We start from the raw sequence: 17,373 nt of genomic DNA, 5'->3' as shown, positions 1-17,373 counted from the left end.
CTGGTAGCAGGGATTGGATATATTGAAGAACAACGGCGAGAGAATATTGGCTCTGAAGCCATACAGGAAGTCAGGAACAGAACATACAAAAAAAATTCAATGTCCATATCTAGATGACAGGGTTTTGTGTGTGTTTTTTTTTTTTTTTTTTTTTTTTTTATGGGATCAAATGAACTTCTGCTGGAATTCCCTACCACTTCAAGATGCAACTTGAATAACTCTGAGAGTTGGCCAGGCTATCTGGAATGGAGTTATTCAGCTTCTTTCAGAAAGGTATAATATTTCTAAGGACGACAAGTTTCCTACCAAATAAGGTATTGAACCCCTCAGAGTTCTCGAACAATTGAGTTTTCTGTGACAAATTTCCTATGGAAAATGGGATAGAACCTCTCACAGAATGCTTTCAAGGACATGTCTATAGATGTAATGTTAATTTCAAAGGTAGGATGGAATTCTCAAGGCCATACAGGTTCGCTGGGTGCAGTCCAATCTCTAAGAATCTAATTGATGAGGTAGAGCATATTGGCATTGAGACCTTGTAAGCATCAATTTAGCTGGAAAAGATTGAATTTCTGAGGTCTGGTAGAATCTCATCAAAAGAGCCTAAAGCTTGTTAACAGAAAAAAAACGAACATCAATCACAATCAAGAGGGCAATAAAAATATTAAAATACAATCAGCCTTCTCTATAGTTTGCAGCACACACTTCTGTAGCACACAATAACTAAACGAGTAAATTCAAACTAGCCAATAACATAATAGCTATATCCAAAAAAAAAAAAAAAAAAAAAAAAAAAAAAAAAAAAAAAAAAAAAAAAAAAAACACAAAACTTAATAGCTCTATAATTGTCAACAGGAAATTCAAAACCAAAACGGCAGCAACAAAGTCACCAAAAATTCTGTAATGACTGACTAAACAAAAAAAGCACGACAACATACAAGTTTTTATTCGGTCAACGAACTTCATGGAAATCAATTCCATCATCCAAAGTGTAATCAATAAGATATGCCATCTCAGTACCTCCTCGGTGGCATGCGATCCATCATTCTTCCTGAAGGGCATTCATAAGACATATGTCCTCGACCACCACAGGTGTGACAGATAACCATAGCTGGACCGCCCATGCAATCTCTGCTCATATGTCCCATCTGGCCACAACTCCTGCAGATGATATCACGATAACCCCCTCCTCCTCCCATGGGATATCCTCCACTGCCTCCTCCAAAACCACCATAACGACCTCCACCATGTCCACCACCACCTCCTCCAAAACCACCATAACGACCTCCACCACCACCACCACCACTGCCCCGGTCATTAAGAACATCAGCTTTCGGACATTGCCTGGCCACGTGGCCAGAGACATTGCACAAGTTACAAACGGGCTCATCAGAGCAGTCACGAGCAAGGTGTCCTGTCTTCCTGCAATTCTTGCATGCCTTATCATTTGTGCATTCCGCAGCAACATGGCCTTGCTTGAAGCAATTGTTACACAGTCTCAAGTCACCGGGTGGGAGTTCAGGATTCGGGCATTCTCTGGCACGGTGCCCAGCTTTGCCACATGCATGGCAGATGCCCTCATTTGAGCAGTTACTGGCCATATGCCCAGGCTCACGACAGTTCCAGCAAAGAGATTTTGTGGTACACTCAGCAGCAATATGCCTGCATTTATATAGGTATTCACATTATTAGTCTTTTCAGATCATCTATTCTGCTAATCAGTTTCACAAGTTAGGCATGCAGAAGGAAGCATAAAAAAGGCATAGATTCTAACTGAATAAAATAATTCATACCCAGGGAGGCCGCAGTTGTTGCAAACAGCAACGTTTGTACATTCTCTAGCAAAGTGACCAGGCTGTTTGCAGTTGTTACAGACATTGCTTTGGCTGCAATATATCCAATAGAAGTTAGCATCAAATGAAAAGATCCGACTAATTATAAACAGAAACTGCCAAACATATGCCACACATAGACTGCTAGTGTTAGGGGAGAGGCTATTCTATTGACGTGTAAGATATCTGAAAATTTAAAACAATAATTAACCTAACCCAAATGTATTGAAAATGAAGTTATCTGAAAGAAAATGAAGACTGCAGGTTGAATAATACAGATAATAAGATAAATCCAGCAGCTAAAAACCCCCAAATATAGGTCCCATCTTAACCGTAAGACATAAAACATTATCAGCTTATCACAACATAATTTCTCATGATACTTTAAATCACACACAACAGTTCCTTTTATAGTAACTAGCTTCATTATTCCCAGGTCCCAACTTAGCAAAACAACTGTGATCATTTCCAAAATTGACATATATTCTCAACCTTTATCTGTACAAATCAGAGAGTTGTGCAAGCTAGAAAGGAAAAGAAGACAATATATTGTACACCAAGCGTAAATAATTTTTTCTCTCTTATTAATGATGGTTCTGAAGGTATATACAACATTGCCCGATAGGGCTTTAGGGCCTAATTAATATAGCTGAAGAATGAACTGATGGAGTTTATAAAGAACAAAAAGAACTTACGAAAGTGACTCTCAACCACTAAAGCTAGCACGAAACCAGCACTAGTAAAATATTGAATAGAAAAGAAATTAGAAATGGGATAATATATTGTAGAGAAGCCAAAGTATGAAGCCATTGTGAACCATTAAAGGCAAGACACAACTTGCTCAGGTTCCCAGAACTCCAGTATACAAACTGTAAATTATCAGCAGTATGTCTCAAGAATTCATTATGCTGCTGAACAAATACCAAGTTTTGCCTACAAGTTCAGAGGAGCTTAATCGGACATTTCAAACCCTCAAGCACTGGCACTGGGTAATATAACCAGGAAAAGGATAGTACAAATTTTAAAACCACACACACATCATCTACCATACATGATAATTTCAGGAATACATGGTTCCTTTTGGCAATACAGCTTAGTGTAATTGCTCTTGAAACTCTGATCAGTTCATTAATCATCTCATTTAGCAACTACTTTCCTTTCTTTTCTCCCCCTCCCCCAAATTTATGCAACTTTTATTCTTTTCCAACTACACTACCCAACAAACAGTTGAAGAGCATTGTTAAAATCAAACCACCTGAAACCCCGACGTGCATCTCTCCTATATGGAGCATCACGAAAAGAAGGGCGTTGAGATCGCATTCTACGATCTCGAGGACTCCTGCTTCTGCTACGGCTACGGCTACGGCTTTGACTCCTGCTGCGCGAACTCATCTTCAATTCCTCTCTTCCCCTTTCTAAACAAACTGATCTTCAAACGCCAACACTCAACTCCAACCAGCATCCGAAGCTCCCCTGCCAAAAACCATCCCCATCAATCCACTGATTGTCCATAACCAAATTCCAATGCTACATATAAGTCCCTATCCAACAAAAACCAACTACAGCACACATAGAGTTCAACAATCCACACCACACCTTGTTAGTTATAACAAAAACCTCAACAACAACAACAACAACACACCCCAAAAAATTCAAGCGCCACAAGAAAAACTACAGAGTTTAGGAGAACTCCCCCACAAATCAGTGCTTTTTACCATCTTCCTTCCAAACTCAGATACAGAATAGACCCATTCAACTCACTGCATCTACAGAAGGCTGAGAGTTATCACTACGAAAAGGTGAAATAGAAGGATCATAGACTACACCGAAGATTAACAATATTGTTACAAGCAACTTAATTTGGACACTCCTCCCTCAGACATCTGGGTTCTCCACAGATAAAATTATACACCCATCCGCAAATACACCAGAGCCTCACTGAAGCTTAGTGTGACATACGTCCACAAGAAATACTCGAGAACACCAGATGGCAGATTGGCAGATATGTCTTCTATTTCAATTATCATTAAACTTTAAAAACATACCATTGATTTGCAAAACAGTTAAACAACATATGGCGTGACCGCATTAAAACACCAATACACGAGATTTTCAACAGAAATTAAGGAAATGAGACGACCAAGCAGCATTTTAAATACCATTACCATCAAGAACATAATTTTCAAATCCCACCACTGCTCTACATCATACAGTATCATTTAAAACTCATCAATACAAGCTCCGGAGGCAGCGGAATGTAACTAATTAGCCATGACGACAGAGATAATTAAACATAAATAATGCAGAGCAGCACAAGATAATGCATTCCCCTTTTTTTTTTTTTTTTTTTTTTTTTGTGAAACCAGATAATGCATTGCTTCATTGACATATATATGAGCTGAAAGAATGAGATTTTGTAGACTACACGCAAAATTTAACATCACACAGAAACTAAATTAGAAGATGAAAAATTTACCAATAACATTCATTTAAATAGCGAGAAACAAACTAACGAAAAACAGAATTTCTACCACAAATTTTGAGATAAATCCATAAAATTAGTTAAGTTCATAAAATTTTGAAGAAATTAGGAACAAAATTGGCAATACTATTCATAATCAATTGATCCAAAACCCTAAATCTAACCGCCAACCTATTACTAATAATCAAACACAGAAAAAAGGATGATAGCAATATAAATAAGTAAGGAAAATACTTGAATCTACAACAAATATAAACCCTAAATCCAGAAAATTAATGGATCTATGAATTATGAAAAACAAAAACATGAATATAATCAGAGCTTCGAATACTAATTCATCGAATCAAAATAGAGAGATAAAGAACGAGCGAGAGAATACCAATCGGAAAAAGCTCAGTACAATCGCGAGCTTCGAAGCTATGGCGGAAACAAATTTTCGATTGAGGATTTACGAAATCCGAAAAATGGAGAGAAAGTATGTGTTGGAGTCTTTTATGAGTTTTATCCGAACTCTTAACTAAAAATTAACGAATTTCCAATTTTATCCTTGAGTCGTGTCAAAAATAAAATAAAAATAAAATTGTCTTTTTTTATGTGCTCGATTCATTTTATGTGAACTTAACTTATTACACTTAATTTGGACCAACTAATCTTGTTTAACTGGGTTAAAAAAAGTTATCAAACCATACTCAAAAATAAACTTTTGTAATTATTTACTTCATGTATCTAAGAATAATTGATTCTAATGATACTTAACGATGAGTATTTTACTAATAAAGGGCTATACCAATAACTTGTTTCAAAAAAAATATATATATACAAATAACTAAGCTTAACTTTGGTTTGTTTTTACTTTTACAGTATTAACCAAAAATTGAATGGAGTTTCTTTGTAGATCAAATTCTTCATTTTTCTTTTTTATTTTTATTTTTTTTTTAATATGTTCACACAATCGATTTGCCAAAAGATTTAATTTACTTTGTAAATCACTATCTAGCTAATGATTAATGAACCACCAACACAATTAAAAAAAAATCAATTTATTCACAACGACATAACGTTATTTTTTTTCTTCTTTTGTTCACTTAATAAACTAATAACTCGAGATATTATCCGAACCTAAAAAGTAAAGTAGTTTGAACTAATTCTCTATTAGGCTCAAATTGTTGGGCTAAATATTAAGCTTAAATTGTTGGGCTTCAAACTTCCCGTATGATACATGCCCTACCCATCACTCTTTCTTCCTCTTTCTCCACTTCCCAAGCTCCTTTTACCCTAACAAAACCTTCTCCCTCTTTATCTCCATTTTCGCAAGCAGCAACAGCAGAAGCAGCTTGAAAAGGTACAAACTCAAATTTCTAGTTCACTTTAATTTCACCTCTTTATATATTTATTTAATTTTTTGATTTAATTTAGCTAATTTCACCTTACTTAGGAAGAAACTTAAGCTTAAAATCAAACATAGAGGATGAAATTTTTAATTTTATTAATTTTTCAGCAAATTAAGCTCGATTAATCAATGGGTTATTCAAAGAAATTTAATTTCTGCAAAAATTTAGTCTTGCGATTTATATAATCGAAACTGAAGGACTATATAATTGATAAATATTACGAGTTCATAATTTTTGAATAACATACTTATTTATTGAATTGTTTGTGGGTAGGGTATAAAGATGGGGAAGAAGAAGTTTTTTGATAAGAAAAAATCAGCAACCTTTCAGCTTCTTTCACGGGATTCTTCTGATCCTATATATGTTGAGGAGCCGGAAAATGACCGGGTTTTTGTTCGTGTCGATAATAATCGGGTTAAGATTAATGGGTTAGATGAGGAGCATGATGATGAGGATTACTCGAACGATCCGGAGTCAATTTATGCTGATGCCCCTGAGGATGGGGGTTATGAAGGGTTTAGGGGTTCAGGTACATTACCTGATCATGTAAGGAGGGAGATATTGGAGCTTGGATTCCCTGATGATGGTTATAATTATCTTAATCATTTAAGGGAGATTCGGAATACCGGTGGTGGCTCATCGTATTATGAAAATCCGAAGGCTGAACTTCATCAACTGCCTAATGATGTTAAGGTGATTCTTGCTATGTCTTTATTAGATGATATTGCAGTCGTTTGCTTTTGCAATTTGGTTTGAAGTGTTATTTAGTTCAGAATTAGTTAGTAAGTTTAGTATTATTTAACATGTTTTGAAGAATGGTCATATTTCATAGAATAATAATGACCTATGTTTCTATTATGAAATTTTAGAACAATGTGATAATTACTTATGGAACTATGGAAGGATTGTACGAAGTATGTTTTAAGCAAGTTTATTATTTAACATGTTTTGAAAAATGGTCACATTTCTTAGAATAAAAATGACCTATGTTTGTTTTATGAAATTTTAGAACTTTGTCATTTTAAAATTCCAATATGTTAACCTAGAAATTCTTAATTGTAAACAACTACTGCCTCGGTTCCTTTTTTATTGTGTTATTTGAAATCTTTATAGATTGCAAGATTTGCAACATACATGGAACTTAATACTCTCTTGATATATGTGTGGTCTTGCTTGTTTTATCTTCATGTATAGTTTCACAATATCAATATTTATAATTCGTTGTGATACACTAATACGTATTTGAAGATACTTATGTTTGAATGTGTACATTGGTTATTGTGCTAAAAGTGAAATAGGAGTCAGAGTATTATTTTGGATATGAGTAGTCATTTTTCTTGTTTTGTCATGGTCTTTTTAACTTATGTTTATTTTTTGGGACTTGCTGGTCAACACTTTGGGGGTATGTACTAATTTTAGCTAGTAATTACTATGATCTCAGGCATATGATGCTTCAAGAGTACGGATAAAGGAGGCAAGTGAAATTACAAGTCCTAAAACATTGTATAATGTCGCTGAGAAAACTGTTACTGTGAAAGTGCAAAAAGCAGTAGATCCAGAAATTGCTAATTTACTTGAAGACAATGAATCAGAATTTGGTTCTGATATTGATGAATTGGAGGAGGATTTTGTTGTTCTTGCAAATCATTCAGAGGAAACAGGAGATGTGTATGAAGAGGAGAGTTTGTCTTCGATTAGTAATCCTCGCGCTGAAGTTCAAACTAGAGTAGCCAATAACTCCATGGTGGAGTTGGTTCGAAGTGTTACTGAAGATACTAGACCTCAGCGTTTGCTTGACCAACAGTTTGATATTGTAAGATCTTCTCTCTGAAGCTAGTGCTCTTTTGGTATCTACCTATTATTTCTGAGACACAATTCTGACTAATAGGGTGTTTAGTTCTCAAAATAATACTATGCTTCTGACAACAATACTTAATGGTTCTTCTTTTAAAATTTATAGTGTGCAAGGCTTGTTTATCTTGTACATCCTCTATAGCTTGCTAATAGTATTTTCCTTTGTGGTCTTTTGGCAGCTTGAACAACAAGAATATGGGTCAGATAGTGATGATGATTATAAAAATTATGTAGAAGAAGAAGATATATCGCTTGCAGAAAAGCTCAATAGTGTTCTCAAAGACCGTGTGGATGATGATTTAGAATTTGATGGAAATTACACAGCTCCGGTTGAAATACTTCGCCGTTGTGCCGAATATGCCGAGAAATATGAGAATGAGGATGGAAATGATAAAGAAGTGGTAATTGTGGAAGAAAGTAGTGATGAGTCAGAAATTTGGGATTGTGAGACCATTGTCTCTACATACTCGAATCTTGACAATCACCCAGGGAGAATTGGAGCTCCTGGAAGAAATCGGAAGAAAATACTGGCTGAGACGTTTTCCGGGGCGCTGAAAAGTGGTTCTGACAAGATTATTACTCTTGGAGGAAAGGCGAAACTTCCTGTTGATTACTTGCCTCATGGAAAGAAGGAACCTAAAGAGACAGCCAAAGTAGTTGCCAAAGTAGTTGCCAAACCAGAGGTGCCAAAAAGAAAACCACATGGTCAGGAGACCAAGGAGGAGAAAAAAGAAAGAAAGGTACTCATTTGGTAGAAAAATATATTCACTGTTAGACAGTTGTTAATTGTTTTGTACACACCCTAGTCGTGAGGTTTCCACATAGATGAAAATCCAAGTTAGAATTTAGTGCATATGCTTGTTAAGAATCCTGTCCTAATTAATTTAAGGTATTATGCCTTGTAGTCTGGTAAAGTTCAATCATGTTTTACTTTTATTCCCCTACCCTGAAAAAAAAGTACTAGATTTGTACTTAACAGGGCTAAACTGCAAATGTTTATGTGTAGGCTGCTGTAAAGGAGGAAAAGCGAGAGGCTAGACGTTTGAAGAAAGATTTGAAGGAACTGTACCGTGATGAAGCCAAACTTGCTCAGAAAGTTGCTGCTGTTACTGGCCCATCATCCATACATCTTATGTAGGTATGTTATTGGTTATCCTCTCACGTACTCCCAAGCACCTTTTTTTTAGCCACTTTTAAATGCTTTCTTTTCATAATCATTGTCCACCCCCTCCCCCTCCTTCACACTCTCTCTCTCTCTCTTCCTAGAAGCATAAAACATGATTTTGCCTTTATGATGTAGAGAATTAGCATTTTGAAATTCCCCTTATAAGCTCCTCACATTAAAAATAAATAAAAAATGTTAAGGCAAGACATAACTCTGGGCAAAGGTTGTATTAGTTAGAAGAAACTTTAATTAGCGACTTTAATGCACTTGTCTTCCAAGAATGATTGGAAAATCAAGAGGGGTTTCCTTGGGATTTGATAGTGTAATGGAATAAATTTTAATTCACACCTACAGCCTACAGATTTATTGAGTAATAACTGCATATGGGTTTTAGCTGGGATAATACAAGCAATATATGGATCCACGATCTTGCTGTCAAGAATTTTTGGACTTAATTTTTTAGACTTGGCACAGAAATCTCTGGGTTGTTTTAAGCAATCATGTTTCACATCACTAATTATGGCTATTAGAAAGGGTGTTTGCTTTAAAGGTCAATCATACTTGTGATAATTCCTTTTGATGACTAATTTTTGGCTTGATATTACACATCAATCCATCTTGTCATTAGAATAAAATCCTATGACCGACTTATATGCTGAGCTAATACTTGCTTAGTTGCTTATGCTTTTTCATACCACATGCCGCTTTCTCATTCAGTCATGCTATTTTATGAATTTATTTGTCTTTTACAAATTTAATAGCATAGTTACAATATATCCCACTAATTGCCAAATGCTGGAAGCTTAAAACAATGTGGTTATCTAAAGCTGTAATATGTTCATCAGGTAACACGACATCCTTGTTCAAATATGTTTGAGGTATGCAGTTCCTTTGTTTCCTTGCCTCAAATGAACGTTTGGAAGAGTATTGCGTACATTTTGGTGATACATGTTGGAGTGGAGAAGCTAAATTGTATCTGATTTGCTTCAGAGATTTTGTTAATCTAGGTCAAATACTTCAGACTTTAAGATATTGTTGTATGTGAATAGTTTAATTACACACTTAAATGACTTGATATATGTTTCATTATGGCTGACAAAAGGAATGAAATTTCTTGGAATTGGTTTTTTATAGTTTAAGCCTCCATTGAGTTTTTAAGCTGAATCAGCCTGATTATATGATTAGCTGCTTGCCGAAGACTGGTTGTCGCTGTAAGAAAAAGCTGATTTCTAGAATTAAGCACTCTGCTCTTTGATCATGCAGAACTAACAAAAATGACTGACCAATGTAACCCTGATCACTTGACCTAAAATTGCATGCTTCAGACCTAAACAAAGGGAATATTAGACCATATCCAAAATTGGCCAATCTTATCATCAATACTATCAAACATTCAAACTTGCTTGAATTTTTATTTCTACAAGGCTATAAGCTAATTGTCAATAATATGAATCAACTTGACACTAAACCAACTACTTATACCACTTACGACGTACAGAGTATGTACTGACTAATAGCTACATTAATACAAAATCTGTAGAATCTGAAGAACAGTACATTAGAATTTGTAGAACTTGGTTACAACTTAGTCTAGGTTGCAAAGATTCATACGTGTACAGTTTTAGGATAGGTTAGGTTTAGATTATGGTGACCGACCAAGAAAATTGTTCATGGAGGCTTAATGGGGTAACTTAGAATGTGGAACAGGACCTGCATCTCCTCTGTCATAGTAAGGAACAGGATTCCAGTACCCGTAATCATCTTCATCTACTATACTCTCCTGCTGTGGTTGATGTCGATGTTGGATGCTCTCCTTAGTCTGTACTTCTCCTGAAGATGAAGCTGACGATATAATAGCTCCCTCATCAGAGTGCGAGTAGTCCATAGATGGTGGAGAGGCTAGCCTGAATAACATGTTTGGTGATTTTGGGGGAGGTGGGCGTGACTCAGCTGGCAGTGTAATGGTTATATGCAGGAAGATAAACAACACAATAACGCATGAAATCTGCATTGCTGACCTAAAAATGATGAAGTTCCTCTTTCGTTGTTAAGGTTGGGTGGTAGGTGATTTTCTTCCGTGTAGTTCTTAGGCGCCATTTGCATGGTAAGTGTTTAAGCTTTAAATATGAGGGGAGGTTGAAGGAGTTAGAGACAAAGAGGGAAGATTAGAAGAGGTGTTTGAATTAAATTGATCTTCTTATTGTCATACTTAGCGGATGAAATGTTCATGGTTCTTGCATGTAAGAGGATATAAGGAAGAAAGAGAGTGAGTGATGGGAGTATTTTGTTTAGTTTGGTTGAAGGAAAAGCTGGCAACATTGTGTCCACACGTAAAGATGTTGCTCCCTTCGTTTCATTATGTACTACCCGTACGAATTTTCAAGCTTATATTGTTCGCTAATCTTTCTTGTGAAATAATTCATATTGCTAGACATCTATTAAAAAATAAAAATAAGGAAGATTTCAACACAAGAATAGAAAGCTGATAAGCTATGATGCATGGCTCAATAAAAAAAAATAATAAATAAAAAAATTCAAAAAAGTTTCCGTTGCCGGGACTTGAACCGGGTCTCTCGGGTGAGAGCCGAGTATCCTGACCAACTAGACTACAACGGAATTAATGATAAAAGTGTCCTACCAAACCATTATATTCTATGTTTATTTCATAGAGAAAAACAAAATCATGTTGCATTATACTTCCTACATTTTTATTTTTATTTTTAAATTACAACGTTGAATTTATTATCATCGTATATCAAAAGGCACATACGTAGTAGAAAATTCATAAATACTCGTATATACATCGTACTTCGTATTAGTATTATTCTATAAAACTTAGCTAACTGCTTACCTTACCCTTGCTTGAAGATATAACTTGGTCACTTTATGTTCAATCACAATCAAAAACAACAATGGTCCAAAACAATGCAACAAATTAAAGAGTTATGCAACAATTACAGCCCATCCACATATACATCGTTGATAAAATATGCTTCATCATAATTAGTGACAGATGAAGAAACGGTCCACAAAGTGTCAATTATTTCGCTGGCATTGATTAATCAACGATTAGGACCATTCTAACTACCATAAATTGACTACTTTAATCATGTAATTAACTCGGATTTCGTTTATACTAGTACTAGACTACTAGATAATTGGAAACATGCTAAAAATGATACAGCATGTCCCTCATCCCACGAGTAGTGCTTTTGTTCGGATTTAGTAACGTGATAACTAAATCCGAACAGAAACTGTAGAAAAATAGACAAAGGGTAACACGTAAATAGCACTTGAGTGCTTCATCAACTACTAATTATGATATTAAGTTGATAACGTCAATACGACTCAAAAGTAAACTAAATGTGATGAATTATTAGTAAGCCACCAACAAATATGATAAATTGATATCCTGTTAATGACGGTTTAAGTAATCATTGTCATCACATAATCTTCCAAATGGACATGATTTCCTACCTGCTAATGATATAATGAAAAGGGTGAATAAAAACAAGTTCAATTATTTATGTACTAATAACAGATCTTCTAATCACCTCAATTAACTACAGAAAAAAGCAAGGAAAGCTTTAGTCCTTTGAAAAGGAATAAAGTGTAAAGTTTAGCACTTTTTTGAGAAAAAGATGTAAAATAAAAAAGAGACCCAAACTCTGTTTACTTTAATTTAACAATTTATATGAGTTAATGACTAATGACTCAAGCTCTCTTCCTTATATTCCTATCTATTGGTAGACAAAGGAATCTTGCATTCTTACTAAGATATTTAGAATGTCTCCGTTCATTAAAGTCCGACTCACTTTTTCATCCCGTAATGTTTCATAAATGATTCGAATTTTTGGGAATGATGAGAGTATATACACAAGGAAATAATGACTAATGGAGATGATAAATCCATCAATTAGTTTGGAATAAGAAAGAAAAATCAATTTCAAGGCAAATTTGGATATTCAGAACGTAAAACGAGTTTGCAAGTGTTGCGGCCGATTTTGCCTCAAAGATAAGGTCATCATATAGTCGATATATACGCAGTTGCTGCAACAGAAAGCCTTGCTGCATTTAGTGATCTGAAAACCAGCAGCAGAGATTCATGGAACAACAATGTTTTACATGTGCACATTTAAGTACTGGAGAGCAAGATGAGAAGACTGAGAACAGCTTGAGAAACACGAAAACAACGATTTAAACAACATAAGCTTTTACCAAGGGACTGTTTTGCATCATGAAATCAAGTGATGAGCAAATGACAGTCATGCTACCATCTCAACCACGTTTGCAGTTTGCACGAAGGCACACAAAGCGAAAATGAAAATTTTCCATCAACAATCAACGGAGCATGAACCAAGGCAGTAAACAGATTAAACAAGGATGCACATCCAAACTTGAACAGAAAGAATTAACATTTGAAGCAAGGGAGAAAATCACTGTACAAGGGCAACAATAATTTCTGCACACATCATCTAACCTAAATAATTCACACCAAACAGCTAGCCTTACAAGAAAAAAAATTAATACTAATACACAATTAACAAAATGCAACTAACTACAGAATTATTTCAGGGCTAGTTCTTCTTCGAACCGAAACATTTGAACTTATCTTTCGCTGCTTCTGCCTCCCTTTGGTATTCCTTGAATGAAAACTCCTCCTGCTTAACTGAAGAAGGCACTTTACATTCACTATAGCATTGATTACACAAGCTAAAGTGAGCTTTCACCTCCTTAAACCGGGAACCAATAATAGGGTAGCGACAAACTGCACAGACATAATGGCCATGTCGTACCCGATCACCACTCTCCAGTTTCATCAGAGTGGATAAGATACCAAAACCAAATTCAGGGTCATCAAACATTGCAATAAACTCTGTCATAGACACCATAGAAGCATCTGAATCGCCATGAATTTCTAAAATCTCACTAGACCCTTGTACAGGAAAGTAGATGGCTCTCAACGTCTTCATATATCTGGTAGCATCAGATTTTCTGAGCTGCCCATTACCCTCATTGACAGGCCGATACAGAAGAGCTTCGAATGCAACACGTTTCCGTTTTTCCAATGAACCACCACAAATGGGAGCGATTATTGCATAAAACATACCAATATCCACTCTAGACAGTCCAGAATCATCTAACACAGAAAGAATTCTCTCATTAATGGCTTTGATTGCTTCTTGAAATGTCTCAGGTTTCAAGAAACCAAGCAGCCTGCGGAGAATTCCCTCCAGGGCATTCTTGCGAATGGATTTCTCTGGAATACCGGTACCAGAGAATGACAAGGGCACATCACTATCACTAATTTCCCTCATCAAAAGATCTACATCACACCTATTCAATCTCGACAATCTCTGAAAAGCCCTGATCTCAAGGGCAATTGCCAACTCCTGTCTAGAGGTAGTCTTGCTACCGAGAGTCTTAAATTTCAAGGGTTCAACAATGGTGAAAGAATTCTCTCCATTGGAACCTCCATTAGCCTTCACCTTCTTCTTATGCAATTGCTTCATATGAGCAATCGCATCATGCACCTCAACCCTGTTTGTCATCTTCAAGGCTTCCTTCATTGCTTTCTTAGCCTCATCGGATTCACCAGCACCCAACAAGGAAACTGCCTTATTGAGCTGTGCCCGCCAATGGTTTGGCCACAATGTCAAAACCCTAGTATACATCTCAGAAGCTCTCTGATACCTCCCCATATCCATATAAAGCCCTCCCAAGTTATACAAGGCATCTACATGACCCGGGGTCAAGTCAATCGCCTTCTGAAACTCTACAATAGCTCTCTCATCATCCCCTAAGGCGTGCAAGGCCGAAGCCAAATCACAATGTGCATCAGCATAATCAGGTTTCATAAATATAGCCTCTTCCAATGCTTTCACAGCTGCCCTATACTCCCCTACCCCAAATAAAGCACTACCCAAAAGCTTTAAAGCCCTATAATGAGTAGGATACAATATAGCAGCTTCTCTATAATGTTCACAAGCACTTAAAACCATACCTTCCGCCTCAAGGGTGATTCCCAAATTGACATGAATTTGAGGGAGCAAATAAGCCCATTGATTCCCACCAGTTTCAGCTGCTTCCAATGCCAATTGAAACTCTTCCTTCGCCTCCCCAAACTTCCCCAATGCATACGAACAATTCCCGGCTCGAAAATGTGGCCTAACATCAACTGGTTGCAGCTCACAAGCTCTCTTAAAACTCACTAAACCATCCTTAAACAACTGATGTTCATACAATACCCTGCCAATTGCCATGTGCCCATCAAATGCCTCCTCCCTCGACCTCGCCCCGTCTGCCTTAGCCCTTAACCCACCTAATTCCTTCACAAATGCAGCATAATCATGCCCTGATTCCACCCAATTGACCCTCTCCGAAACCTCGGAAGACGACGGCCCAAACTCCCTAGACCACCCAGCATCCGAATACATATCCGAATTATCATTCTTCATTTTCCCATCTTTCGTTTGCTTAGTATTCAACCGCTTTACAAGTATCTCCAAGTCATCCACCAATTTCCACGTCTCATCAAAAACAATCCCATGATTCGGCGACGCCGCCCAAGCTGCAGTCCTCTGCTTCTTCTGAGGCTCCATTGCTCGATCATCCGCCACCGACGATGTCGAAGCTTCTGCAATCGAATCCTCACCTTCTCCAGCAACCAAATCAAGATTCAATGCTTCAAAATCACGATCAACATCTCCAGCACCATCATCATAAGTTCTTAACAACCCATCAAAAGTTAAACCCTTATCTTCATCAATAAATTCTTTATAAGTCCGAAAAACTTCGTCGAGAATTGCGTTAATTTGTTCGTCGGAAAACTTAACCCTAGGATTTACAGCAACAACTAAAGCCGCCATTTCAGCTCTATTAAGCCCATCATCTTTATTCAAATCAAATTGCTGGAAAATCCGCTTAACTTTCTCCAATCTCGACCCTCTAGTCGCCATTGTCGGAAACTAGGGTTTGGGTTTGAGTTCGAGTTTGATTTTTCTAGGGTTTCAAAAAAACCCCAAAAAAATTTTGATTCGCAACTAAGGAATCATAAATAGGAGAGAGAAAAGGGGGTAAAATGGGGAAATAAATTTCTGGGTTTTGCTCATAAAAATGATGGGAAGATGATTTCAGCACTAGATCTGAAATGAAAGGTTTGAAATTTGAGGAGAGAGAAAATTAAAGCTACCCTTTTTCTTTTTATTTTTCTTTTTGTTTTTTAGGGTATTTTTTTTTTCTTTTTCTCTCTCTTTTTGGGTGTGTCTTTTTCTTAGTCTGTGAATTTCTGGTGGAGAAATGATGATGGTGATGGAGATGGAAATGGTGGTGGGGGAGGAAGAGTAACAATGGAGGAGAGAAAAAATGATAAATTTGACAATTTCCAGAAAAATAGAAAACAAATTAATTATTAAAAAAAAAAGCTTTATTTTTTTAAAATTTTCAGTAAAAAAAAAATAACTTTTGGATTTTGGAATTTATCTGAATTTGTTAAGATATTTAAATTTCTGAAATAAATAATACTCCCTCCATTAGTCCCATATAGAATCAATTGCCAAAAATAAGAGAATGAATAATATTTGGAATCTTACATTTTAGTACTCCATACAAAAATTGCTTAATTAGTTGTATCTTATTAAATGTTGTGATTTTTTTTATTTGGAAAGCATCAATTACAATGCTTGTTTAATGGGATTGATAACCAGTCAAAATATTTAATTACCGCCATGTCATCAATTCACTAATGGGATTAGAAATTATAAGACAAAATTAGGAAAATAAAATTAAATTAAAAAAAGGAATAGATTCAATATGGGTAGATCATTTTAAAACGCCCAAAATAGTATATGGGACTAACATTATGAAACGGAGGGAGTAAATAAATATATTCAGCAGTATTGTATTTTATTGGATTTTGGTGGGTTTAAAAATAAGTGATTGATAAATTGAGTTAATGTGAAATATAGACTTTTAATGATAATAATTAGTTGGTTGGTTGGGTTGTTAGTTTGTGGTGGGTTGAAGAGTTCAAAAGTGGACTAATTAGTTCTAGCTGGCTAACAGTTTGGCGTCATGCACCAATTCATATTTATATTGATGGATTCTTTTCCTTAGTAATATTATTTAAGATTGTAAAAGGGATGAGTGAGACACTTATAGTCTATTTGAAATAACAAACTTTGCATTGACAGATTTTTAGATGACATATATCATCGAACTTGAGTTTGTTATAGGAAAGCTAATTGAGTTGTGGATTGGTTAACAAACCATATAATGAATTCAGCCCAAAGTAAGTTAGTGTTCATAAGGACAATCCCGAAAGACCTTCATGCCATTTTATTGAAGGAATCAAGCGATTGACTTGGGCTCATATTGTGATCAAGGGTAGGATTTAGTTGGTTGTGATGGACTGGGTGTCTTGGTTTTAGTTTTTGCTTTTTTGTTTGTCTTTTTTCTTCTTTTGTGTTTTGTTCTTAGAGCTTATTTAAATTACTGTAATTTTTTCACAAAAAAAAAAAAAAAAAAAAAAAGGGATTGACAATAAGAGTTACCTTAGCATTGCCAAAATCGTTGATGAGTTCGTTGTTATTTAATAAGGGATTGACAATCAAGTGATTGTGGTTATTAATGGTGAAGGGACTAAAGAAA

The 17,373-nt window shown here is 35.8% G+C and overlaps 3 protein-coding genes and 1 non-coding gene across 4 annotated transcripts; 1 reads left to right on the top strand and 3 right to left on the bottom strand.

Annotated features, from left to right (window-relative positions):
- Nucleotides 1-133: 133 nt before the first annotated feature.
- On the bottom strand, nt 134-4,848 carry LOC110724721 (DNA-binding protein HEXBP-like). The gene is made up of 4 exons (XM_021904170.1): nt 4,694-4,848; nt 3,088-3,305; nt 1,794-1,886; nt 134-1,662 (listed from the first exon to the last, which is right to left on the bottom strand). Exons 2-4 carry the CDS (start codon nt 3,222-3,224, stop codon nt 1,014-1,016), a joined length of 879 nt encoding a protein of 292 aa, XP_021759862.1. The 5' UTR covers nt 3,225-3,305; nt 4,694-4,848; the 3' UTR covers nt 134-1,013.
- Nucleotides 4,849-5,506: 658 nt separating this feature from the next.
- Nucleotides 5,507-9,857, top strand: LOC110724719 (protein LTV1 homolog). Its single transcript, XM_021904169.1, has 6 exons — nt 5,507-5,656; nt 5,979-6,398; nt 7,147-7,518; nt 7,739-8,299; nt 8,566-8,697; nt 9,570-9,857. The coding sequence occupies exons 2-5, from the start codon at nt 5,988-5,990 to the stop codon at nt 8,695-8,697; spliced, it is 1,476 nt and encodes a 491-aa protein (XP_021759861.1). The 5' UTR covers nt 5,507-5,656; nt 5,979-5,987; the 3' UTR covers nt 9,570-9,857.
- A 1,411-nt stretch (nt 9,858-11,268) lies between these two features.
- Nucleotides 11,269-11,340, bottom strand: TRNAE-CUC. Its single transcript has one exon. It is a non-coding gene; the product is annotated as a tRNA-Glu (tRNA).
- Nucleotides 11,341-13,121: 1,781 nt separating this feature from the next.
- Nucleotides 13,122-16,123, bottom strand: LOC110724718 (uncharacterized TPR repeat-containing protein At1g05150-like). The gene has a single exon (XM_021904168.1). It carries the CDS (start codon nt 15,681-15,683, stop codon nt 13,302-13,304), a length of 2,382 nt encoding a protein of 793 aa, XP_021759860.1. The 5' UTR covers nt 15,684-16,123; the 3' UTR covers nt 13,122-13,301.
- Between the last annotated feature and the right edge of the window lie 1,250 nt (nt 16,124-17,373).

The sequence above is a fragment of the Chenopodium quinoa genome, unplaced genomic scaffold, assembly GCF_001683475.1.
Source record: "Chenopodium quinoa cultivar QQ74 unplaced genomic scaffold, ASM168347v1, whole genome shotgun sequence".
Classification (NCBI taxonomy): domain Eukaryota; kingdom Viridiplantae; phylum Streptophyta; class Magnoliopsida; order Caryophyllales; family Amaranthaceae; genus Chenopodium; species Chenopodium quinoa.
Note: the sequence above shows the minus strand (reverse complement) of the source record. Positions and strands in the feature narration are given on the sequence as shown.